Consider the following 27,968-nt stretch of genomic DNA (forward strand, 5'->3'; position numbering starts at 1 on the left):
CCCCCCAAGCCCTGGTTCTGTGAATGGCTCACAAAAAAGTGGTGTGGACCTTCCCCACAACATTGTTTGCCCCAATCAGCAACAGGTGGTGTGAGGGCTTGTGCACAGGAGCAGTGTCTTCCGCCCCAAGGGACTTTATTTCAGAAAAAATATGTATGGTAGTCAATGGCAAAAGGCAGAGCATTTTTGGATCCCATTTGAATTGTGCCCTGATGTTTGTCAGTTTAAAAGATAATTTTGCGAGTCAAGAAAGTTGCAGGTTGGCGTAAAACAGTAAAGTTAGTTTTGTGTGAAAACCACTACTACTAGGAAGTCAGACACAGAACGACATAGAGAATCCGGTCAATTTTCCGAATAAAACACCCTGTGCAGACACCATATTGTAGGCTATATCAACAATGAACACAATTAAAACAGACAAAATATGAAACCATTTAACTACGTAGTCTACTTAACCATGGTAAATGCATAAAAATCAAGGACTAATTAGAGGCAAATCGTTCTGCTTCTGAAATGCTCCCTGTGGGGTATGAAGCCCTGCAGGGGACAAAACCAGCTCAAATAACTTGCCTTGTGTGCCTTGGGGCGGCTGTGGCTCAGGAGATAGAGCGGGTTGGCCGTTAATCGGCGGTTCAATCCCCGGCTCCTCCAAGCTACATGATACTGAACCCCAAATTGCCTCTGGCGGCTGTTCCACCAGTGTATGAATGTGTGTGAATGTTAGTTTCTGTTGTGTGTGTGTGTGTGTGTGTGTGTGAATGGTAAATGCAGATGTAGTGTAAAAAAGCGCTTTGAGTGGTCTAGAAAGGCGCTATACAGTACAGAGCATTTACTTGTAAAATAAAGTTAACGTAAAATAATAATAACTAAAAAAGAGCCGTGTAGTAGTAGAACAAAAGGAAAAATTAACAACTTGTCAACCAAGTAAGGCGCTCTGCTTCTGACAGACTTCTGGTGGGATTTGAAGCTGTGCAGAGGATGGAACAATTAGGACTGGATAGACAATTAGTAGGATGGACTGGATAGAGGAACCTAAATCACAAACTCAAAGGGTCTCCATGACATAACGTTGTGTCTCCAAACCTCATGGAAATTAAGAAAGCTTCACCTTATATCTAATCAGTGAACTCTGACTTTGACCTGACAAAGTCAGAGAGCGGCCTACTGTTATCAGTATTGCAGAGATAAAAAAAAGGCCAGAGATAGTGTCACAATAGCCAAGGTGATATTTTATTGGCTTTTATTGACTTTTTCTTGTAAAATCAAGATCTTATCTGTTCATGCTCACTTACTGGATTCTGTTGTGAACTCCCACATCATATCATGTTTCCTTAACAACAACTTATAAAACAAGTAATACAATCTGAAGCACTGAACAGATTTGTCTTGGCAGGCTTTTAATAATGCAGTCTATCGCAACAGACAGTTTGAGTCATGTGAGATAAACTTTTAAACATGGGCTATATTTGGTAAACGGTATAGCGCCTTTCTATTTTATTGCCCCTTGAGACTGGAAAAGGACAATGAACTGCAGCTGACTCCAGTGTGTTTCTCACTGTCATACAGCAAAAGCCATAAATTATCAAGGGCTGTGATATGGCAATATATCAAGGTGTACTAAATACTGAAAAAACATTTGGAATTAATGTACACTGCACAAAAGGGACATGGGGGAGAATCATCATCTGGACGTCAGGTGATCTAAAGTAGTATGAACATCACAGAAAGTAATTGTGTGGGTTAATATTAATTAATGATAAACAGAAAAAAGACAGAAGAGTGACTGACTAATATTTAAATTAGTGTATAGTGTCTGTATATCCCTGTTTAAGTATTATTCTAACTTGGAGGTGCTGCAGTAACAGGGGTCTCGTCTTTCATAACTCTTCTGCCTTCCTAAAATAAATAAATATATGTTCTTTTTCTTCTTCTTCCTGATCACAATGACTATGCTTTACAGCTGTGTGACTATAAAATGACATACCATCATAAAATGGTAGGATTATGGAGAAGTGCCCCTCTGTTAAAGTCTAACTACAGAATGGAAAATGATGGAGATCCTGGAGAATAAAGGGAACAGCCATATCATTATTATTATTAATTTAAGACTTACATGAAGATGTTCTGCTTATATGAAGATGTTCTGCTAAAGTAACCCTTTTCTCAATGTAGCAAAGCATGCAAATGGAGCTTTTTAATACAAAGAAAGTATCTGGCCTTTAGCTGCCTTTTGGCCAAATTTCCACAATCCTCTAATTTTTGATTTTTACACAAATTCTTGTGGTCTTGTCTTCCTAAAAGGACTGTAGCTACAATAAATTAAAGGGCATATGGAGACCTAAAGTATAGTTCTATGATTTTAAAATAATAGACACTGCATCCTTATATTTGACAATTTCTAGCCACGAAAAATGAAAAAACACATGAATGAATAAGTAAAAAATTTTTTCCCCACCAATATGTACTTCTAGCCACCAGCTGAAAGTATGTTTGAGTATAAGGTCAACACTTAATGCTACATTGTTTCACACTAAACCTACTACTTTGATTAGTTGCACCATCTGCTACGTATGTTACAACCATCCTTTAAAGATTGAGTGACATTTCCCCATATTCCTAGTCTTGACGTGAAGCTAACTGCTGACTCCAGCTACATATTTACCAAACAGGTATGAGAGTGGTATCAGCTGAACTATCCTTGCGCAATGTTTTTCTGTTAACAAAGCTCGCATTTCAAAAATCCGAGTGACAAAATGCAGAAAGTGTAGAAAGTGTATTTAAACTGATGGATTCCTGCTTGTGAATATCTAGGTCACCGCAGAAGAATTATTCAAATTGTATTATGGGCTTTTATGTGTAAAAGTTAAAAGTACACTAAAATTATAATTAATACTCAGTAATTATAAGTATGAAGATATGTGACAGAGCCAGGTGTTCCCAGCGTTAATGTATCACCTGGGACAATAAATGGGAGGGGAGTTGCTACCCATGGCTACATAACAGAGGTTCACCTTCCATGCATGTGCTGTCTCAGTGTGGGGTTCCAACGCAAGCTGACAACATGGGGAAAGGTTTCTACATCAGTAAAGCTGTTGGGATAGTTGCTTTCATCCTGTGTGCAGGGGCCCTGGCTACCATCATAGCGCTCTCTGTTGTTTACTCCCAGGAAAAGGCTAAAAATAATAATCCTGTCTCACCAACGGATGGAGGAATAACATCCAAGCCCACCGTCACACCGTCAACGACTGGAGGAACATCCGTCACACCTGCCCCGTCCAATGAACCTTGGGACAAGTACCGGCTGCCCAAGAGCCTGGTGCCAGACCACTATAACCTCACCTTATGGCCGCGACTGACTCAAAATGAGACAACTAAGCTCTACATCTTTACTGGTAAGGCATTGTGTGTGTAATACTCGTGGCTAATCCTCAGCAGCCAGATGTTTTTCTTTCCTACAAAGTAGTCGCATTCACCTATTAAAGAAACAAAGAATAAACTCGCATAAAACCATTATGTAAAAAATACATTTTACAATCCATGTCCACACCTGATCCACCAATACAGGTTTGTGAATTAAATCCTTGAAGTTGAAGTTGAGTGCAATCCTACAAGTTTCGAAAGGTCATTAAATTTTATATACTGTATAAGATAAAAACTCTATGGCAACAACACTAACCTGGGAGCGTGAGGGAGGTGTGAGTTAGCAATAGTCTGTACAGATGTTGTGAAGATTCTCATCCAGGTCATATTTTTCCAAGGAAGGTTAAAATCAAGGGCAACTGGACCTGTTGAAGATACTCTTGTCTAAGAGGTGAAACATCTTCAAGTATCTTCTACCAGCTCCAGTTGCCCTTGATATTAACCTTCCTTTGGATACATAGTAAAAACACCCAGACAGTCTGGAAAAGAGGTTAACTGAGCCAAAATAATGGGGTGTACATGCTTGGGCTTTGAATTTGCTGTCACACACTTCTAAGTAAATTGGATCATGGGTATTTCAGACCAATTTGAACTGCAGATATATGATATAATGGTGGGAAGACCCTGCATCTCTGTGTTCATCTTAAAAGTATAGCACAACACACAAAAAGTTCACTCTTGTTCTTAGAATGAGCAGTTGACTCAACTCAAGGTCCTTATTCGCTTGTTCTGGAGCTCTACTGGACTCCATGCCGGCACACCCTGATTGGTAGCGAGAATTGTTTCACTTGAATAGCTTACTCACCAAAAAGATTGTTGACAGCCATCAGGTTCTTATGGATCACAGCAGTGAGCGAGCCTCGGACACTCGTTGCATCTGGCCCTCAACGTCCAGAAGTCCGGAGTCCCAGACTCTAGCCGTGCACAGTTTTGCCTTCAGCTCTGAGCGTCCAAGTCCTCTCAAGCGTGTGATCCTGCCGACAACGCCAAAATTCTGATGGCAATTCAAGTTTTCAAATAAACAGCTCAGGCAAGCACTTGTCTTTCTGTGAATTTTATTCATGTCTTCTGCAGAAGGAACTCACTGCAACACACATACGCTGAATACATGCATGCTCGAATGAGTGAGGAGAGCTGAGGGAGCCTGTTATTTCTCCAGCTTTAGGGTCAATCATATCATCCCACAGAGACACGTTGTCCCTGTAGTCTGGATAACACAGAGAACAGAGATATTTCGACGGTTACGTTTACACAGATTCAGTGCCACATCACACGAGTCTGCCTGAGTCCAGGGTCACATGCAGTATCTTTGGAATTCCCATTACACAGTACTTCCTCAAACATTACGTTGCTATGGGAAATGTATTTAAAAAATGTCAACTTGTTATGAACAAAGAAAAACAGCTCTGTTTTTAGCTTTGTGGCAGTGGGTATTTCAGATAATGGGTTTTTAATGGTATATATTGCTTAATATGAAGGGGAACTTTCTCATAGCATTATGAATACCTTAATCCTTTGGGTTATTAAAACATTTTAAATCACCAAATATGCGGTGATATATAAGCTACAAAAGGTCTAGCTTTATTTTAATTTGACATTGTACATTCAGTACTTTATATATTAGATGTTTTTTATTCTTAATTGCTCACAACTTACTGACATACAACTGGTGCTGAGGTTTGTCAGTGGGCATTGCTTTGTAGTAATGGGTTACAACTCATAAGGTGACTGAACACACAAACAAAGAATTATGTAAATTATTTATTTGGATTCAGATTTCCAATTTCCACCATTTGTGTCAGTTACAGGAATAAGAAAATTGGGGTTGGGTAGAGCTGAGGTTTTTTGTACTACTGCTGATCACAGTTTAAGTCATTTCATGCTGTTTCAGGTGACTCCGGTGTGGAGTTTGAGTGTAATGAGGAGACTGACCTGATCCTTATCCACTCCAATAAGCTGAACTACACCAAACTTGAGAATGGCCACTTGGCGAGACTCATCTCAGTCACTGGAGTCCAAGCCCCTTCAATCAAGTCTTCCTGGCTCCAGACAGTGACTCAGTACTTGGTCCTACAGCTGGATGGTAAACTGATGAAGGGCCACAGGTACCACCTCTTCACTAAGTTTACTGGAGAGCTGGCTGATGACCTGGGAGGCTTCTATAGGAGCGAATACAAGGAGGATGGAGTGACAAAGTATGTGCTTTTGTTGTCAGATGATACGCTTTGAAACACAACTAGGAAATATTTGTCCTGGAATATTATTATTATATCAGAACTTCAGTAGCCAGCATAACTAATAAGAAATGTCTCAAATAAGTTCTCGCGCAAGACAACTGTTTGCTATTTTAGAAGAATAGGGGGACATCTTCAGACTAAATTTAACCTCATCACTTTAGACTCTATGCTAGCTTTAGCCTAGCTTAAAAGACAACTCATATTCACATCTTCCATCTTGATTGCTGGCAAAGTAGTCACAACCTCACATGGATTTTGTTCAAGTGCATGGTTCTTTATGAGACTCCACATGCAGCCACTCTGCTTATAACTGTGGGTTGAGAAATGGTTTGACAGCCTAGCATTAACTGGTCCTAAAACAGCAGTCTCATTTTAACGTTTAGATTTCTTAATGTGTGTCTTGTAAAACAACCCAATCTGTAATGGAGACTGTGGAGCCTTTGGAAAGTTTATTTCTTCACTTTTGATAGAGCCAGGCTAGCATTCCAACTAGCCCCCCTCCATCTGGCTCTTGGTAACATTCCATACAAGCATTTTGCCATAAATGTTGGTTTCTTTAAACAACAAAGCCAGGATTCATTTGTCGATTTCCTGTCAGGGTTGTTGCTACTACTCAGATGCAAGCGACGCATGCCAGGAAGGCTTTCCCCTGTTTTGACGAGCCAGCTATGAAGGCTATTTTCTTCATCACGCTGATCCACGACCACGGAACTGTAGCCCTGTCCAATGGTGCAGAAAAAGGTTTGTTGCACTTAAATGATAATTGGACAGGATTATTTTTGCAGTTTTAGACAAAATTAGTGGAGTGTTTGAGGAAGACAATGCTGGTCTATTTGTTCGGAGTTGAATTTTAGACTGTGGACAACAGGATGTGAAAAGTCAAATTTTAAAAAAATGTTTTAATTTGAAGTATAAGAAAACCTTTAAAAAGTGGTTCTTGAAAAATTTAAATAAAACTTTGTGATCCCAAGCAGTAATATCAATAATGAAAATCTAATGAAATTTTTTTTTACATTTAATATCTCTTCTGCAGAATCAAACAGCGTCACCATTGAAGGTCATAGTGTGCAGAAGACAGTTTTTGAGCCAACTGAGAAAATGTCCACCTACCTGTTGGCGTTCATCGTCAGTGACTATGCCTACATCAATAACACCATTGATGGAGTTTTGGTAATTGAATCCCAAAGTGATTTTGTCCCTTTTTCATGAATACAATTTGTTTATCCAGGAAACTTAGAGTTTACTTCAAATCACATAAAAAAATATAAATTAGCCTATTGGTTCAGCTTCTTTAATAAATGTTACTGAATGGATCATACTGTCTGTGATCTACACCATACCACAACAATAGCCTATTTTTAATTTTTTCTAGCTTGCTTATCCATTTAAAGTATTTGTATACAGACAATTTCCCAATAGACCAACAAGATTGTTCCAGATGTTACTAGGAGATTTGTGATGCAAGTGGAAAATAAGTTTTTGTATGTTGGACCCTAATAGTTGCTCTCCCTTAGTTAAGAATGAAATAATTTAAGAACTACATTTAAAGTTTGAACAGCCTAAAGTTGTCAAATAGCACTCTTTGTGCATGTTGCAACTTTAATTTTAATCATCAAATTTCCCACATTTCTTACAACAGTCCTTCTCCATTCAAGTAAAACCAAAGTTTTGTTCTTGTTCTCTATTGAGCATAGTTTGGAGAGAGGCACACATACAAAAGCATGCTAAAGCCATAGGTGTAAGATTTGAAGATTTCTGACTCTGTCGCCATCCAGTGATAGTCATCCGAGAGGATTAGGCTGAAGCAACAATTTCAAAAGATTTTCAAGCTAACAGAAATGTGCATTATAAGACTGTGTTATGTGTTTTATTGTTTGACGTGGCTTTAGATCCGTATCTTCGCCCGGAAGCCTGCTATTGCTGCTGGGCAAGGACAGTATGCCCTGAACAAAACTGGACCCATCCTTAAGTTCTTTGAGAAATATTACAGTTCCAAATACCCTCTACCGAAGTCTGGTAAGTCCACCACCACACATGATGATCTGGATATGAATGAGTTTGGTTTAAGACAAATACAGGTTTCCCTGAAAGAAAGTTTTGTGTTTGAAAAGCATTCGGAATAATTAATGTAAAAAGTATGTTTATTTGGAGACAAATATCGATTGCAGCGTTATTTGCCCTGAAAAACTTGTTTTGCCAGAGTCTCTGTTTCCTGAATCCCTACAGTGGAAATAGAGAGTTTAAAGTTAGCAAGAACCTTAGTAAGACTGACCACGACTATGGCTTAGGGGGTAGAGCGGGTCACCCACTAATCACAAGGTTAGCGATCCCTGGCTCCTCCACTCTGCATGTTGAAGTCCTTGGGCAAGATCAGTGTATAAATGTGTGTGAATGATTACACAAGTACACACTTTCTCTGCATGTACAAAAAACAATGCACTTTTTTCTCTGAGGCAATGCTTTGAATTCATATTCTCCTTTCTGTGCGTACAGTATCTTTGTTAAATGTAACAAATGTGTTGTCTGAACACTTTTTCTTTTTCTGCTCCACGTGTATTTAGTACAAACGGTACACTTACCTAGGAATACATTGACATTACATGTAAGACTGATTTAACTGTTCCCTCAGTGGCAGGTCGTTTTTGCAATCACATTTATTGTCATCACGTCCATTTTTATGGTTAACCTTGAACATACCTTCTTTTGTAGACGATAACACTGGCTGCCACCTCCAGTGAAACAGCTGTGTGAGCCATTTCGAAAACCATAGGAAATGCTTGCCCTTCATTCTGTTTTTATTGTTCATTGATCCTGCAGTATCTTTCAGTTGTCAGTTTTATGACTGGGCTTTGGGAACAGGATCTGGGAGGACCACATACAATGTCAATTATTAACAGATAAAGCTTGATAACTTTTATACACTCTTCCATGGCTCTTTCGTCAGCCAGTCTTTGTTGGCCTGCTAGTACAGTACATTCCCTTATTTTGTTATAGCACCCTCAAATCCCCAAATGTCTTAGTCTAGGCCTTCCTTTCACCAGATCACATGTTTTAACACTGTGGTGTTAAACTGTGGTGTTTGGTCAACTTAAAAGCAGTTTTTAGTACCACAGTAGTAACCACAAATAATCTCTTTCCTATTGCAGATCAGATCGCTTTGCCAGATTTTAATGCTGGAGCCATGGAGAACTGGGGTCTGATCACATACAGAGAGACAGCACTGCTCTACGATGAAGCGTTCTCCTCCAACTCCAACAAGGAGAGGATTGCTACAATTATTGCTCATGAGCTGGCTCACATGGTTAGGTTTTACCACTGCGATCTATATCAGTTCACAAATGTGGATTATAGGGTGATGACTGTTGTAACTCCTGATGTATATTGTGATTCACTCTTTAATCAGTTTAAGTATTGAAGAAAATATATTGGAATGTTTCTGCGTAACCTTGAAAGAGGTCAACGCAGGTTTCAAGTCAAGTCTCAAGTCTTTGAGAGACAGTTCATGTCCTGTGACAAGTCCTGTTAGGAAGCCAGCAGCATGTACGTCTCTGTAGGCTGACGACTAAAATAACATGGCATTGAATTGATTGAATTTGGAGTGTTTGTAACATAGTTGAGACCAAGTCCTGTTAATGCATAATATTTAGATATTATTGCTATTATTCACACATTCTCACCGTGTGCTGTCCCTTTTAGTGGTTTGGTAATCTGGTGACCCTGAGGTGGTGGAATGACTTGTGGCTGAATGAAGGCTTCGCATCCTATGTCGAGTACCTGGGTGCAAACAATGCTGAACCAGACTGGAATGTGGTAAGGATTTCCCTTCCACCTCATGACCTCAATAATATATGGAGAATGATGGTGACAGTGATGAGTGGAGTTTTGATCATACTGTTTTATTTGTCTCATAATAGACAGACCTTATTGTGCTCAGTGACATCCACAGGGTGTTTGCCATCGATGCCCTGGCCTCTTCTCACCCTCTGTCTTCTAAAGAAGAAGACGTCGAGAAACCATCACAGATCAGTGAGCTGTTTGATGCCATCTCATACAGCAAGGTAACCTTATGCATGCAAGCCTAAACAGCAGCAGGACATTTTCCTCAAGATCAAGCCACTGTTCCAACATTTAAAATGTGTTTTCTCATCCTCAGGGAGCATCTGTTCTAAGAATGTTATCAGATTTCCTAACTGAAGACGTCTTCACAAAGGGAATCAGGGTAAGGACTTTTTCACAAGTCAAGAAATGCATAATTGGACCCAAGTGCAGACAGAAGCAGCAGGATGACAATTAGTAGTTTATTGATGCATCAAGGCTTACAGGCAAGCAGAGGTTTGGGCAACATGAACTAAAAACAGCCCAAATGAAAAAAACAATAACAAAGTAACTAGGACAAACTGACAGATTACTGGTGGAAGTTATATGTCCTACTGGGCAGATTAAGGGGAAAAGGGAAGCAGGTAAGGGAAAGGTCAGGGCTGAGTTCAGCCCCGACAAAAAGTAGCAAAATATTTATTACAAAATATTTATAACACTATAAAACAACCGGCTCCCAGAAAATGTAAGGATACAAAACAACAATATAGGTGCTGAAGCCCATCAGACCAAACAGGTTCAGATGATGTCGAGTAAGAACACAGTGAGCATTAGTAAAGCTGGAGACACACAGAAAAAGTCACGTTAGCTCGCCGGCTAACGGCGAGCAGTTGCTAATGTTATCCAGTGCAAAGTTATATCGCTTAATTCACCAACTAACGCCACCCATGTTACTATCCTGTGTACTACTGTTGATTTAGCCTGCAAGAAAGGATGTAACGGTAAAAAGCAAATGTGGAGCGATTTTTTTACTAACGTTAGCCTATAGTGATGCATCCAGGAGCAGCTAGCTAATGCTACAGTAGCAGTAGTAGTTTGCTTCGTAACGTTCAGTTTAGGTTTATTGTGGTTTTACCAATACTCAGGTAAACAGCTTCTCCACCTCTCAGTCGCTGTAACTAACGTGACCCACATAATATACAATACTGCAACTTCACAGCAACAACGCCCCAGAGGAAGAGCCATCCACTAACACTACAGTAAAGTTACTTACTGCGGTCTGACTGTTATAAAGTGTGACACAATCTCGTTATAATATTCAGTCCAGCTCACTACCAGTTTCGTTATCATCCAATACATGTAGCTGTGCTGACATTGCTGAGCCTCCGGTGAAAGATTCACAGAGAGTAAAGATAGTTACTGAAAGCAGCAGGCGAGCTAACACTGTAGCACATCGGCTAAATGCAGTAAAAGTACCGTGATCATGGATTAGTTCAACCTGCAGCTGATAAAACTATTACTGTAACGTTGCAGTGGGAGTTTACCTGAGTTTCCAGCTCTGTCTGTTCTCCCTGTCTGTCTATAGTCGCTGTCACTCTGCCTTTTTCCGGGAGTATTGTGCTGATATGCGGCTGGCTGCGCTGAATGAAAGGTACGGCGCCAGAGTTGATCTGCCTCTGAGCCGGGAACGTTGTAAGAAACAGAGCCTGAACATGTCTGTGTGAAAAGCCACAGCCTGCATGTTGGTGTTCTTGCGTTCATTGCAGGATTTCTGTATGAAAGTGTGTTTCGGATTATCCTCGCTCATGAGTTCAAGAGAGGACGCGTACGAGCACACGCCTGTTTGCAATCTTAGAACCGAACCGCTAGTGGCTGCTGTAAACTACATAATGCCCCTTTAATATGGCTGCATTTATATACACTTGGGTAACGCCTTTGACACACTCACCAAATGATAGAAAACATACCCCTAAGCGCACCCTTGCACACCATTTTGACGAAACATGTTCAACCTGGGAACCTTAAACTGGTGCAAAAGATTTTGAGATTGAACTTGGCCTAGACAACAGCAGGGCTGATGAGGGGAACGTGGGAACAGGTGAGGAGGTGGGCGGGGAACGTCAGGTGACTAGGACCGGAGTAAATGGAGTTATTGCAGGGCAGATGAGGGAAGGTGAGTTATAAAGGAATTTCATCTGGCACTGCGATTATCCATTCAGCAGGTGGATTTTGTACAAACGTGGCACAAGAACAGCAACGTCATTTAGTAATTGTAATTAAATCAGCCAACTTGTTGCTATTTGGTGGTGTAGCACCTGACCTTAGGTACATCTCATTTCTCTTATTTAACTTTTCCTCGATCCTTGCTTGAAGCGGAAGTTGTTCTGGTCCGCCATCTTGCAGGGCGTCCCAAAGCTTTTATCTGTGGAGGATCTCTGAGGGATCTCTGAGCTGCCATGAGTGAGAATACACAAGAGCAGCCTCCACAGAAGTCTTTAACTGGCTGACATGCTGCCTTATTGGATATCAGTTAATGCTGCTTATTGGGTTGATCTGATCCATTACAACATCACTGGCGTTTCATAATGGAATGAAGACAGATAACAGATTAAGTTCCCAAGAAACACTTTTCTTTTCATCATTTATGCATTTTCCATTCAGTCACATGTGAGGCTGATAATTCCTGAGCATCGGCTTTGATTTGAGTTACGTCATTTAGCCTAATAAATCATTTCCAATGGTCAAAAGACCAATATCATATTCTGGGTTATTCAGTAATGAATGATAATAAAAAAGGAAGGACGTCTCATTTCTCTAAAAATATATTTCCTCATTTCCTCTTTCCACGCATGGTTTTCTTACATCTCTCCACATCTCCGGTGGGAGGGACTAAGACACAAGGAAAAGACACAGGTTAGGGAACGTGGATAAAATTAAGAGAATTGAGATGACCCTCTTGTCACTTTCCACAAGGAAGCACTTAACTCAGCACAGCATGGAGTGTGGGGAGAACGTAGGCTCAAAGCCAACAGGTGGATGCTAGCGTAGAGGCAGAGCTGTCAGGTGAGCAGTGTGGCAGCAAAAGAGTTAGCAGAGCACTGGTGGCTCAAGAACACCACCACAATTAAAAGGAAATATATTGTATATAGGGGAAGAGTTTGCCATGCCATTGTGAGGTGAACTCAAGGGGTATGGATTGGGGTGGATTGTCTGAACTAGCTTGCAGACTTTGCTTCATTTACTGTTCATTAACTGAGATTTCATTGTTCTTTTTTTTGATCTACAATGCAAATTATTTGATTCAAGTCGTGGTTCAACACAGCATTTTGAAGAACCAACTCCAAGGCAAAACATACCAAACTAAAATATCTCTCTGTTTTCTTTGTCCACCCTGCAGACCTACCTGGAAGAATTTGCATATGGGAATGCAATCTACACAGACTTATGGAAGCATCTGCAAACGGTATGTTCCTTTCTATGCACTCTTTAGATTTTACAATCAGCTAATATTTTAATCAAAAGGATCTCTACTACATGCCAACCTACTGTTACATGCTGCTTCCACAGGCTGTGAATAATTCTGGCACTAAACTTCCCGACACTGTTAATAACATCATGAATACCTGGGTGCTGCAAATGGGCTTTCCTGTGGTTACCATAGATACCCAAAATGGGTCTGTATCCCAGGCTCACTTTCTCTTGGATCCAGAATCCAGTGGAGTCATAGCTCCATCTCCCTTCAGGTATGTACATTGCCTTTCTTTCATCCCTCCTCTGCCCTACACCCACAAATTATATATTTTTATGTAATACTAGTGCCGCTATTTACCAGTATGAATACAGTATTAATACTTTTACTATTACAAACTTTGGCTGCTACTCCCACTTATACGCGGCTGTGGCTCAGGAGATAGAGCGGGTTGGACGTCGGACGTCGGACGTTAATGCTTCATTTCAATGACATCATAATACAACTGTTATCCTAAAAGACAATATAGATAAAAAGCAAAAAGAAATAAATGTAGATTTAATAATACAGTTATTTACCCTGCAGCTATAAATGGATTGTTCCAATCAAGTGGATGAAGACTGGAGTCATCCAGCCACCACAGTGGCTGAAGAATAAAACAGGTAGGACGCACAGACAATTTGATATTACTTCAAACTGACTGTTTAATAAGTGGTGAATGGAGAGAGAAAGTGTTTTTGGCAATAAATGCAAAGACACTACAAGCCAAGACAAATCAGGGATTTACAAATTCCTTGGTTGCAACCAAGTATTTAAAGACTAAAGATAGAAAAATCTTGAGGATTTGACTAATGAAAACAGCTGTAGAAAATGCATAAGAGAACTTCCTAACGTAACCTAACCAAGAATAACAAACCTTTAACGCTTAGAGAAGCTAAGAAAAATACTCTAGAAGTGGGTATGCTAATTGATTATTCATTACTGAATTGTACTAATGTGTTTATAACACAAATCCAGACATTACATTCGAAACAGAATGTAGTCTTGACGGTGAGATGCAGCCATATATTAGTATTAATAATAATATAGCCGCAAGCAGTAATGATGGGGTCCAAGCAGATTGCGAGCATCTGGATATCTGACAATAAGATATTTTCTATTTTCTTAAGATAATAATGGTCATCACTATATGCTGATGCTCTGTTGAAGTATACACAGTTGAAACCAGAAGTTTACATACACTATATAAAAAGACACATATGCTTTTTGCATTTACATACATTTCATTAGTATTTTGTACCATTGCCTTTAAACTGTATGACTTGGGTCAAACCTTTTGGATATCCTTCCACAAGCTTCTCACAATAGTTGGCAGAAATTTATGAATTTTTGTAATTGAACCAAGTTTGTAGGCCACCTTGCTCGCACATGCCTTTTCAGCTCTGCCCATAAATTTTCAATAGGATTGAGATCAGGGCTTTGTGATGGCCACTGCAAGACACTGACTTTGTTATCCTTAAGCCACTTTGTAACCAGTTTGGCAGTATGCTTCGTGTCAATGTCCATTTGGAAGACCCATTTGCGCCCAAGCTTTGACTTCCTGGCTGATGTCTTGAGATGTTGCTTCTACATTTCCACATAATGTTCTTAACTCATGATGCCACCTATTTTGTGAAGTGCACCAGTCCCTCCTGCAGCAAAACAACCCCACAACATGATGCTGCCACCCCCGTATTTCACAGTTGGGAGGGTGTTCTCAGGCTTGCAAGCTTCCCCCTCATACATAACGATGGTCATTATGGCCAAACAGTTCGATTTTAGTTTTGTCAGACCACAGGACATGTCTCCAGCAATTAAGGTCTTTGTCCCTGTGTGCAGAGTGGCCTTTTAGCCCATGTCAGTACAGTATTCGTTTCACTGTGGATAATGACACACTCTTACCAGCTTCAGCCAGCATCTTCACAAGGTCTTTTGCTTTTGTTCTTGGGTTGATACGCACATTTCGGACCAAAGCACATCTCTGGGACACAGAACATGTCTCCTTCCTGAGCGGTAGGATGGCTGGACATTCCCATGGTGTTTATATTTGCTTATAATTGTTTGAACAGAGGCACCATCAGGCATCTGGAAATTGCACCCAAGGATGAACCAGACTTGTGCAAGTCCACAATTCTCTTCGTCTTGGCTGATTTCTTTTGACTTTCCCATGATGTTACACAAAGAAGCAGTGTGTTTCAGGTGTGCCTTAAAAAGCCTCCGCAGGTGTGTCTCTAATTAACTCAAATGTTGTCAATAAACCTATCAGAAGCTTCCCAATACATGACATCATTATCCGGGCTTTCCAAAATTATTTAAAGGCATAGTAATCTTAGTGTATGTAAACGTCTGACTTTGAAGAAAGTAATGAAAAATAGTCTAAAGAAATCCTCTCATTATTCTGGCATTTAGCAAATATAAATAATTTTGGTAATCCTAACGGAGCTAAAACAGGAAAAGTGATTGTCTGATTTCACGTCAGACAGTGAGGAAAAAAGAATATGTGTCTTGTAAGTGTATGTAAACTTCTGGTTTCAACTGTACATCTACTTTCAGAATCATTTGACAGAGCTTATTACTTTCAGTGAAGCTGTGTAGCGCCTAACTGCATTTGTTGCTATTTAATAAAAACCTTTTATAATAAGATTGATGTAGCAAAATGTATTTAACAACTTACAATCACGTCACGTCTGTAGGTGATCCTGATGATGAAGTTTCAGCGGTTTCTGACAAGATTCTGAGGAAAATATAAAACGATTAATTCATTTTAAATAAATAAAATGATGAAATGATTTTGACTCTTAAGTCAAGCTGTTTTTATCATTCATTATTACAGCGTCACCTTGAGTTCAATGAGTGTCTTATGTGCCCGAGCAGTGGGTGGAATTTGCAATACACCTGCAAATTTTTGTGTGTCTAGGTTTTTGCTGCACAAACATAGTAAGCAGACAAAAACAATAAAAATAAATTTTCACAGGCCCAGAATGGAACATTTTCAACCCTGGACCTTTACATCCCCAGAGAAGGTCTCTTAATCAATCATGATCACATTTTATATATTTAATTGAATTTCGTGCAAACCAAATTTTGGATGAATTCATACAGCCGATTACAAGATACAAACCTTTCGCTCGTGCGGCGCCCCCTAGTGGCAGTGGATAATTTTAGCAATGACCAGTGAAATCAGCTTAATGCACCATTCAGCAACTGAGATATTTGGTAAATATTATTGAAATATTTAGGATTCCCTATTCCATGATCTAAAGCTAAATTATCTTTAGTAAACTAGCAACTAGCATCAACCCCGATATCACAGGAAAAGTATTTTGTTTCACGTGGTGGTCAGATTGCCAGTGAAGTTGACCTGGAAGTGGGGAGGGAGGCAAGGGGGGATTCTCTGTGTGGACCATTTGGATGCGTTGGTCCCACTTGCAGTTTGGCCCGCTGGTTCCCTTTGCTGAGCTCCCAAGAGCTCGTTCGTCTTCGACCATGGTTGCTCCTGCAAGGCAACTGGGCTTCAGTTGGTAGGCTCTCTCTGAAGAGCTCTCTCTGATCACATCTCACGCACCCACTTGGCTTGGTGTGCTGTAGCCGCGTTGGCTCTCAGATTTTAGTATGCGCAAAGTTTGTTTCAGTTCTTCAAAGTCCGGCTGGCCGGGCTCACAGGCACAGTTGCCCCTGGCACCCCCCTGGCCAGAGCCATTAGGGAGAGAAGTCACAAAGAAGAATAAGCAGAAGAAGACCAAAGACTTGAAGAAATCTTGAATTGGGTTCAGAACCAAAACATTGGCCAACTTCCCAAAAGCCGACGAGGAGCAGGAGCTTATTATATATTATATATATTGATGTATGGAGATAGATCTGGCTATGTGAGACTGGGCCTCACAGCGCTATAACAACTTTATTCACGGGTTTTGATGAAACTGGATCATATCTGATGTCCTCTGGTTGCTCTGCCTCAACCATTATATCACCATTGTTGTTAGCGTTTACTTTAGCTTTCTAACTACTGCTAACGCTAGCTGCCGCTAGCTAGTTAGCTCAATCAGCCGTGCACCTAGCCGTCCTGTTAGCTGACTCTGGGTGGACTGGCAGCTTGGTGTTCTGAGGCTGTGTGGTGGTGTTTACACCTGAAGCGCTGGAGGAAGTCCTGAGCAGATCCATTGATTATGCCAAGTCAAACATCGTGTTTGCGCACACATTTCCTGAAAGACTGAGCAGGGGAAAAAGAGAGGGGATGTTTTTTTTCTCATAATTTGGGGTCTTTAGACACACTGGGGACACATTTATGTTGAAAAGACATCTTAAAGTGCATTTTGCATTAAATATGTGATCTTTAATACTTCTACATCTACTGGATTAAAATGGAGGTCCCGCCTTTACCAGATTAATCATATGGTGAATCATTGTATTCTTACCAAACTATGGGTTAGACCACCAGTCCTTCTGTAATGTTCTGCTGAGGATGATGTCAACTGTTTGCCAAATAAAGACTTGAAGGTCCAGTGTGTAATATTTCTGAGGATCTATTGACAGAAATCATTCAATATAAGATCCATAACTATGTTTTCAGTGGTGTGTAAAGACCTTATATAATGAACCATTATGTTTTTACTACCTTGGAATGAGCCATTTCTATCTACATAACCGTGGTTCCTCTTACATGGACGTTGCCATGTTCCTACAGTAGCCCAAACGGACAAAAAGCTACAGAGGCAGTTTCTACATTCTTGTTGTTGTTGTTGTTGTTGTTGTTCTTCTTCTTCTTCTTCTTCTTCTTGTTCTGTTAGCGTAACATTTGAAGTTGTTAGTATGGCGTTCGGGTAGCTCAGAACTCATATTAAAGGCCTCTCACCTAGAAGGGTGTGTTCGGTTCTAAGTCGGGACAAACTTTTTTGTTCTCGCTTGATTTGATTTTGCAGCGAATGTTTCTCACATCACGGCATGTGCTGCAGTATTTATAAATGCCATTTCATTTCCTCAGTGTCTCCAGCCAGAGGACATTTAGGGATATTACGTTTTCTGACAGCTCTTTCAGAAGTGTGTCAAGCAGGCTACAAACTCTTTTAATATAGTTCAGAATTTTTCAAACTAAAAGCTCAGTTCAACTCCAAATAAAGCATTACAGCAAACAAGCTTTTGTAGGCAAAACCGCTAAAGAGGAAGTGATTATGTGAGTAACTGTTGCTGTCATGACTGAGATGTATTTCATCAAAGCACCATAATCTGGCTGTGGGCCAGATATTATTCCTAGTGGGCAGTTTTAGCAACAGTCCATAATCACAGACTTTGGTGCAGAAACAGTGTTTCACACTCTTGGCTTACATTTTCCATGTTATCATCAGTCAGTGGCCAAGTTACAATAATATATGCTTTTACTGAATATTTAAGTAAACATAATTTCTTAATATATCTATGTCAAGAAACCTCTTTTCTGGTCTGGTTACACTCTGCTGTCTCAAAAGATGACAACTTTTGTCCTGTGTCAGCCACCGTAGCTGTCCTACGCTCTTTGAAAGGGCAGGGGGCAGTGTTAGACTGCCATTCGCAACCTCGCCACTAGATGCCACTAAATCTTACACACTGAACCTTTACGATTTCAGTGGCTGAGTTTGCGGGAAATCACCTTCAGAAGACAAATAATAACCAAACATTGACACTGTTAAAAGAATGAAATTTATTTGGTATTTATCATGACTAACTCTGACCTCCCTTTCTTCTGTAGCCACAATGGATGTGATGAAGACAACAGGGGATGACTGGGTGCTGGCCAACCACAACATGGTGGGTTACTACAGAGTCAACTATAACCAGGCCAACTGGGACAGACTCCTTAATATTCTGGGCACCAATCATCAGGTAAGACACTGCTGTCTGATGCATGCTGATATTACCTGCACATTTAGAATAATGTGTGACCTCTGCAGTTATACGCAGATTATAGACATGTGTCTTTAGTTGTAGTAACAGGGATATAATTTTTTTGTTTTCTAAGCTTATTCCAGTGATCAACAGAGCTCAGTTGGTGGATGATGCCTTCAACCTGGCCAGGTAAATTTGCTAATACAGGACCATATATAGATGATGTCATTACTGAAGTACATGTAGAAAAAAATACTCTGAGGGTTGCAAATTGCAACGAAGCTGTTGTTCAGACTTCAGTGTGTGTTCATGTGCTCTTAAGTCAGAATGTGGAATCAACATGGACGCTACTTCAAATATGTCTTTTCTTACTTCTAATAAACCAGTCGACAAATACTACTCCTGCTAAGATTACTTCTCCTCCTTCTTTGTACGTACTGAACGTAGTGATGAAACGCGCGCTGTAGAGACTTTTGTCCATTTGGGCTACAGTAGAAACATGGTGGCACAATATGGCGACATCCATGTAAGAGGACCCGCGGTGTGTGTGTATATATACATAGAAATGGCTCATTCTAAGGTAATAAAAAATAACAGTTCATTATGTAAGGGATTTATACACCACTGAAAACATAGTTATGGATCTTATATTGCATTTTTGACAATAGATCCTCCAGGCAGCAATATCCTCTTTGTTACATAAATGAGCAGGGTTGATAAAATATTTAAAGGTAAAATTGAGAACACTCAAGACTGATAATGATCAATATGTAGATACATAAGAAATCCCATTCATTTAATCTTTCACAATCTTGTAACCCCAAAGAGCAAAGATCATCTCTACAGAACTGGCCCTCAGTACCACCAAGTACCTGAACAATGAAAGAGATTATATCCCCTGGCAGTCTGCCCTGAACAACCTGGACTTCTTTTACCTCATGTTTGACCGCAGCGAGGTTTATGGTCCCATGCAGGTGTGTTCTTTCAGCCAAACATATCAGCATAAAAATCAAGAGCCAAAACATAAATAAATTACTTGTTATATTTTGTGGGATTATCGTATGTTTTGCTCTGTCTTCCTTCTTTATAGAATTACCTGAGGAAACAGGTCACCCCTCTGTTTGAATACTACAAGAAAATGACTGACAACTGGAGCAGAGTACCTGTTGGACACATGGACCAGTAAGTAAAGAGAAATACGTGGGCATATTCTGTTCTGGAGATCATACTTTTTTAAGAAAAGCAAGAACAAGTATAACATTTGCAAATTAGTGATATAATAATTAAAGAACAGTGTTACTTTTTATATACAGTTTATTTGTCTTAACAGTTGAGCCTCTCCATGTGTTTAAAAGCAAAAGTGAACAGCATTATGGGTACATTTTGTGTTTGTATACCATTGATCATACCATTGATCACCTAAAGATCATTACCTTTTGTGGGTAATGGACCTTGGCCCCATGTCCCCAAAGCAAGTTAAGATTACGATGATATTTGACCCATTACAAGTCAACAATGTGCTCTTTTAATTGTTTGGTTGCCCCAAGCAGTTGCTTGCTAGGGGTCATTAAAGAGGTGGTATTATGCTTTATGTCTTTCCCCCTCTCCTTTTATTGAGTTATATATCTTTTTGTGCATGTAACAGGTTTGCAAAGTGAAAAGGCCCAAAGTCCAACCCAAAGGGAGTTCCCATCTCCCACAGAAAACTCTTTCATCCCTGCGATGTCACAGGGATGAAAGCAAAATGCGCGTCATTTAATGCTTGCCAAGCAGCTACTCCGACATGCCCTCAAAAACACAGGTGGAAAAACAGTGAGCTGCAGCACACAGCTCTCCTCTCCCTTCCAAACACTAGCTACCCTCCAGGCAGTCAGTGGACAGGAAGTTGTTCCTGTGATGTAGAGACAGAGCTCAGTTAAAACTTTATGGATGAAAGATACTTTTGTTACAGATTAATAACTCACCACTCTGAAACTCTCGCTCCAGTCCATGTTGCCAAGCTGGTATGGGGAACATATACAGCTGAAACGAACCCGTGTTTACCGGCTTCTCACTGACCCGCCCTTCTCTGCTTCTGATTGGCTAGTAGTCCTTAACTAGGAACTGCACATGTGCAACTCCCAACAAAGATCATTTAGAGACTAGATGTATCACTCCATAGCTAAAACGAAGCCTTCAACACAGGGTGAAAAGAGGAGCTGCAGCAATGTGCAGTATGACAAAAATATGGTGTTTTTTGAAAATTAAACCATGTAAACCTGTTCTGTTACAACCCCTAAAGAAGAGTTTGAACCTGAAAATGAACACAATGCCACCTCTTTAAAGGGGTTCCAGGGTTACCCAGCAAAAAAGAAAATTATTTTCATTATCATTCCATCCATAATTAACACAGTGACAGAACTGTGACTGTGTCTGTGACTATTTTGGTCATGGGTTTCATTTACTTTCTGTAATAGAACTCTTATCAGATGGGCAATCCTGGGACAAATGTTTATCAAATGGGGGCCCATGGTCTAATTTGTGTCAGTTTAGGGGCCCTTGATGTGAAAATGATTGAGAAACACTGGCTTATTATGCAATGGTAAAATCCACACTTGAGATCATCTTAGCATTAGTGTTTAGGAAACAGGATCCTTGTTACAATGTGTAAGGAAATGTGGCCAATGTTTTTAATGACATTAAAGGGGCACAGTGCACTTAATGCTCATCTCAATATTTCAACATAATGTTTTTTAGTCTGCAATTGAAATAAATTACTAATATTACCTCATAAAATAATAACCTTTCAGATATTGTAACATATCTTCTTGCTGCAGTATTAAAGGTCATGAGCTCTTGGGCTCAACAACAAGTTGTTCAGTTCAAGCTCACTGTGTTATTTTATTTTTTGGATGGGAACTGCTGAGTTGTCTGTACTACATATAATCAATTTTGTATACTTATAATTTTCCAACCTTGTTAGCGTTATTTTAGTAATGTTAGTTCATTGCAAAAGCCCTGGTTTGGCCAACAATCGTTTTCCGAACTGGCTAGCTGGCAGACACATTTCCACTGGCTTTTAGTAGTCAGATGAATGATCTAGAATAGCTATAACTAGCTCCATTAAGGTGACTGCCATTGCAGTACACACATTCATACACTAAATAGCAGAGGCTAAGGTGCCACCTGCTATCAGAAACGGATAAACATTCATACACATCCACACTGATAAGTGGACGACTGCTCTACCCCCTGAGCCACAGCTGCCCTTCTTTGCCACCAAGTTGTTACTTTTGCTCCCTCTAGAGCACTGCGCAAACACCCCTGTTTTACTCAGTCATTATTCATATTTTTCTGGGATCCTGTTATAGTTTAGCACTTTTTGCACATTTCTTGAAATGATGCCTCTTTTTCTCAAACTCTAAACACAAACACAAACACACACACACACACACACACACACACACAAACACACAGTCCGACACACTGGTGAGATAAATTCAAAACAATACTACAAAAACTGGTTATTGGTAATGTTGCTTGTGGATCTCCCCCTCAGAAACCTTTTCACATGATGAACACAACAAATGTAAACATGTGGACATTTTTTATTTCGCCAAACAATAGCAAATGCTTTTTCTGCCCCAGCATCCTGTCTTTGGTCTGGGACAGACCTCCTCTTCTTTCACCTCTCCCTACTGCTCTTCCTCCTCCTCCTGCTCTCAGGTGTCCTCCACCTCTTCCTTCACATCTCTCTGGATCCATTGTTCCAAAACTGAATGATGTTATCCATCTATTAAAGGTGCTGATTGGTGTGTGATACGTCATGACTCTTTGTCTTTTTCTCCTGCAGTTTTTGTCTTTTCAGTGCTGTTTGCTGCTTTTGTTCAGCTGGTTGTCTCCTCTTGTCCCCCCCCTTTTTTTTGATCGTGTTTATCCTTTCCACAGGTATAATCAGGTAAATGCTATCAGTCTGGCTTGCAGGACAGGCCTCGAGGAATGCCTAAGTTTGACCAAGACATTGTTCCGCCAATGGAAGGACAATAACATCAACCAGTGAGTGTGTAACTTATTTACTGCCCACTATCTGTCCATCATCACAATCCTGAACTTTAAAGATGTCCTCATTGTTCAGGATCCACCCCAACCTGCGTTCCACTGTGTACTGTAACGCCATCGCAGCAGGCGGCACTGAAGAGTGGGACTTTGCTTGGTCACAGTTTAATTCCACAACGGTTGCTACTGAAGCTGAAAAACTTCGCTCTGCCCTGGCCTGCACGAAGCAGCCCTGGCTGCTCAACAGGTCTGCTCACTGACAGTGTTGTCAATACTGTTACACAGCACTACAATGTATAAATGACGATTACTGACAAATATAAACATATTCACTCTGCCCGCTGTTCTGCTTGCACCTTTTCAGGTACCTCGAGTACACTCTGAATCCAAGCATGATCCGAAAGCAGGATGCCACCTCCACCATTGTCTACATTGCCAACAATGTGGTTGGACAGTCTCTGGCATGGGACTTTGTCAGGTCTCAGTGGTCACATATTTTCACTCAGTGAGTACAACACAATACATTTTAGTTGCTAACATCACTACATTCCAATGAAACATGAAAGAAGGCACCAGATTTGTGGTCCATAACAATAAGTTTTTCAAATAGAAGTCTGCTTAGCATCGCAGTCTCTCTGCAACATCATACTTTAGGAGGTGCTAAAATGGGCTTTACAGTTCTAAGTAAATAGTTTTTAAAAATGCAGATATATGGTGAGTTAGGTAGACATCCCTTAACCCCTCATAGACCATTCAGGCCTTCTCTTGACAGACATGCCACGGGTGCTGAGTATAGTTACACTACAGCTGTTCATGTTATTCAAATGTAGATTTTTTTCATCATTTTATCATTGACAAATATAGCTAGTGCAACAAGCAATTATCTTTACCTAATTTATCTCTGTTTTCACTGCACACACACCATAAAGTAAAGATCTTTGACGGATTGCGATAGGGTTATTTGGTCTGACTTCAAGTCTCTGGCAGCTGTCTGGGTCTGACCTGTAGAAACACAGCCATTCCATTATATTTTATCTCAAATAAAATACAGATATAGATAGAATTTAATGTGGTATTATTGCCAAATAAATATACACATGTACAGTAGAGACAACAGTTTTATAATTGAGCTTCTTTCAGGAGTTTGTAAAGTTATACCTTAAGGAAACAAGTGACAAAGTAAAGAGGGAACCAGTTTCAGAGCATGTTGGTTACTGCAGTCTTAATGAGGACTTTAGTGAAGCTCTTAATGCAATGCAGTATTTACTGTGTTCTTACCCCCCCCCCCCCAACTATCTTCCAATTACAATTACAAATTCTGTAGAATATTAAAACATAAACTGGCTTCCATCCTTGCAGCAGTGCAAGGAAGCCATTTTACCATCTCACAGGAAATTTTTATTACGTGTATATATTTTGAGTATTTGGGGTTGAACCACATTGATTTAAGATATACTTGAGCCCTTGAGGTTTACTAGTAGACAGTATTCTTGTTTCTATATTTCTTTGCACATTGTTTATTCTATACTGTGGTTGTAAGCCCATTTTAAAAAAGTATTGTGAATTTATAGTAGTAGTTCGTTAATACAAATTCTCACTCTCTTGCCATTCTAAATAAAAGCAGAAAACAAGTTAATTCTTTAACCTTATCAAAGTGGAGTGGGAGAGTACTGATCAAATAAATTAGCGCTTTTCATAAAGAGCAGGTCTAGACCGTATTATTTACAGAAACCCAACAGTTCCCACTAAGAGCAGCACTAGGCGACAGAGGCAAGGAAAAACTTCCTTTTAAGAGGCAGAACCATGGCTCAGGGTGGGCGGCCATCTGCCTCGACCGGTTGGGGGTGAGAGAGAGAGACAGAGAGAGAATTCTGAGATCTGAATTTAAAGTGATACCCAAATACTTAATGCCATCTTGAGAGCGCTTGAAAGGCAATTGCTGTAGATATTCTTTATTACAGGATTTATTCAGTGGCATTGCTTCAGATTTTTCACAAATGATTTTATAGCCTGATAATTGCCTATTAATCTGTATAGAAAGGACCCTGATAATCCAGTTTTGGCTTTGTTTTCACTCACAGGTATGGTGGTGGATCATTCTCCTTTTCCAACCTGATCAACGGAGTCACCAAGCGCTTCTCAACTGAATTTGAGCTTCAACAGGTTAGCTATTCTTTTTGTCCACAATGTTCATAATGAATGAAAAAAGAGTTTTGTCCAGTTTTATCCACTGTCAAACACATTAATATCTCTTCTTTTAGATATTTTATGTTTTAAGCGTCATTCCAGATTGTGGTTCGCCCTTGGTTAATTTCTTATGCTGTTCTATCAGATGTAGATAACAGCAGGTGGGAACAAGTCCCACGTCTTTCTTTAGTCTCAAGGCACCAGTTTAAAGTCTGAAATGTAACAAGCTGTATTGCTTTTGTGGCATTTTTTCTTTTTTTTTTGTCATTTAATGCAAAGTCCAGGTCCCTCCAACAGCAACTGTCAATCATATCACAACTGTAACTACAACATTTGTGGAAGAAATTTTTAGAGTTTGACAGAGGTGTGGTGTGTATCCCAGGAGCACAGGCGTGTGCAGAATCATACGTGGCCACAAGATTTTCTCAATTAATTGAGAATACCAATCACCAGTGCCCAGGTGGTATGATCAAATTACTTGTTTTGTCTGACAGAAACTCTCAATTTTAAAGATATTCAGATTCCTGTAAGACGTGACAAAGAAGCAAATCCTAATTGAAAAACTGGAATAAGGGGATGTTTGGCAGTTTTGCTTGAGAAACGACAGATCGATAATCAAAATAATTGACAATTATTATTCTGTCAATTGACTAATTGCCTAATAGTTTGGCTGCTTAGCTTCGATTAGGATTTAAGGAAGAAAACAAACAGGATTGTTTTAGAATGATATCGCCTTATCGTTCTAATAACGCTATACACTTATTGTGTGTGTGAGTGTATGTGGGCTACCTGCCTGCCTCATAACATAATCTTCGACAACTTTGACTTTTGACGTGGTCTGATGGACTTGATGGGCCATAAAACTTGCTAAAGTGGATTGCAACCACATTAAAGAATTTTGTACGTAAACCGAGGTTTGTGCCTGGTTTTTGTGCGTTCACATTATTAATACATCTGGCCCCTGGTCTCATACCACAGACTGTATAAAAGAAGTGGACGTAGCCACCGTGACGTCACCCATTGGTTTGTTGAATACCATCTTGAAGCCTCGAGTTTGGCATTTTGGCTGTCGCCATCTTGGGTTGTTTGGAATCAGAAGGGGCCATACTGGGACGAGAGGATGGAGCTAGCAGGCTTGGTTAGTAAGGTGCATCCGTAATTCACGTTAATTCTGATATTAATTGGGATGCTAATACTAGAAAAACAGCTGACTCCTTAGAGTGAGGGCTGCAGCTCTCGATTATTTTAGTAATCAAGTATTCTACAGATTATTTCATTAGTTCATCGAGTAATTGAATAAGAATTACTTTTGTTTGGCACCCCCAGTACCGGGATCAGCTGTGTAACTCATCACTGTAACGTGACAATCCAAACTCACAGACTAACCAATCGGAGAACGATTACAACAAACACGTTTATGCATTTACAACGAAGAATTGTGCCTTACTTTTGCGAGCCTTTATCTGAACTAGCAATCATGATTTACGTTACAGTTTTTTATTGCTAAGGCCCAATTTTCAAAACTATTGGCGTTTTTGCAAAACTCTACGCTCTGATCACAAAACCTTACACCCAAAAAAACAACACATCTCTTGCAAAAGCAAACAATTCTTGGCAACTCTTTTAAAAATGGTGTTTTTGCATCAATACAGTGCACACAAACGTCTTTGAGTTAGCACACAAAGCAGCAACTACGCACCGATAGTAAAAATGAAAAACACTTGTGGCTTTTGCGTTTTCTGTGTGCAGGGCAGAGCAGTTTGCAATAAAGTTTTGTCATGCGTGTAGTACAATAAAACTCGTCTGAATGTGTACAGTAAGATGAACTAGATGATACCTGCGATAGTATAGCGGCTCAGATTTGGTGGAATCTGTTTCCCAGCCTCCCTCAATCTCATCCCACGGTTGACAACACTTGTCCATAGTGTAAGTGTGTTGTGCGACAGTAATAATCATCTGTGCGAAACAGTGCGCTGTAAATAGTTATATAGACTAAACAAAGCATTGATGCAAAGAATTTAATCACTTATTAGTAAGTTACAAATTCGGTGGTTGTAAACCAATTTATTTAGGAACTCTGTATTAAAAATTTTGTCCATTTACATGTATTACAGTGACACATTTGGGGATTGTGTAGGGTGTCCAAGAAAAATATAAATAAGGCTGGGGAAGGTATAAGATTCAGCCCCGTCCTCAACATTCAGTGTTTCTCTGTTATTTGTTGCTACATGACTTTTAGATGGCTATATCACCTCTCTAAACAAGATACTCATTTTATGTATTGTTTGTTATGACAGCTGAAGCAGTTCAAGGCAGATAATGCAGAGATCGGTTTCGGCTCTGGGACCCTGGCACTGGATCAGTCCATTGAGAGAACCAACGGCAACATAAAATGGATCAAAGAGAACAAGCAGAATGTTCTGAATTGGTTCAAAGCTGAAACTAAATCCTAATAATGCCCTATACTAAGCCTGTATTTACTTGTACTTCATGTAATTTAAAAATGCATTGTCCTGAAAAATAGATTTATACATAATATGATCATCCTTTAAAAATAAATTGAGACACAAATTTGCCTGCTGCGCCTTTGTTGTACCTCAGTTTGTTTAAAATGAAGATAGAGAAAAAGGGAATTGCAATGTACTGTAAAACTTTAATTAATAGCCTGGGCTTTTATTTGCTTAAAACACTGAACTTCCCTTGCCTAAATTTGGGAAAGGCCTTTAATTTTTTTAATGTTTTACAATGCCGATAAATCTGAATGAATAATACTTTGGTGTTCATTGTTTCCGTAAAATGACCATAACGATTGAATTGTGGAGAAGCTAACGATGTGTAGCATGTAGCAACGTTTAAACATTTATATTTCTATGTGCAACCTAAAAAGCTTAGAACTAGCAGGTAAG

General features: G+C 39.8%; 1 protein-coding gene across 5 annotated transcripts; it reads left to right on the forward strand.

Annotated features, from left to right (window-relative positions):
- Positions 1-3,061: 3,061 nt before the first annotated feature.
- LOC123962186 (aminopeptidase Ey-like) lies at positions 3,062-27,620 on the forward strand. 5 transcript variants are annotated; one of them, XM_046038156.1, is made up of 21 exons: positions 3,062-3,392; positions 5,312-5,615; positions 6,256-6,398; positions 6,691-6,827; positions 7,547-7,673; positions 8,804-8,958; positions 9,354-9,467; positions 9,572-9,715; positions 9,811-9,876; positions 12,871-12,936; positions 13,041-13,216; positions 13,528-13,604; positions 18,704-18,837; positions 18,974-19,029; positions 19,667-19,814; positions 19,931-20,022; positions 22,768-22,875; positions 22,955-23,122; positions 23,240-23,380; positions 24,957-25,038; positions 27,360-27,620. In XM_046038156.1, the coding sequence occupies exons 1-21, from the start codon at positions 3,062-3,064 to the stop codon at positions 27,513-27,515; spliced, it is 2,925 nt and encodes a 974-aa protein (XP_045894112.1). In that variant the 3' UTR covers positions 27,516-27,620. The 5 variants fall into 5 exon arrangements, with proteins under 5 accessions (XP_045894112.1, XP_045894115.1, XP_045894116.1 ...); XM_046038159.1 differs by lacking the exon at positions 3,062-3,392 and adding an exon at positions 4,801-4,846; XM_046038160.1 differs by lacking the exon at positions 3,062-3,392 and adding an exon at positions 4,838-4,876.
- The last annotated feature ends 348 nt before the right edge of the window (positions 27,621-27,968 follow it).

Source organism: Micropterus dolomieu, linkage group LG22 (assembly GCF_021292245.1).
Source record: "Micropterus dolomieu isolate WLL.071019.BEF.003 ecotype Adirondacks linkage group LG22, ASM2129224v1, whole genome shotgun sequence".
In the NCBI taxonomy this organism is placed as follows: Eukaryota; Metazoa; Chordata; class Actinopteri; order Centrarchiformes; family Centrarchidae; genus Micropterus; species Micropterus dolomieu.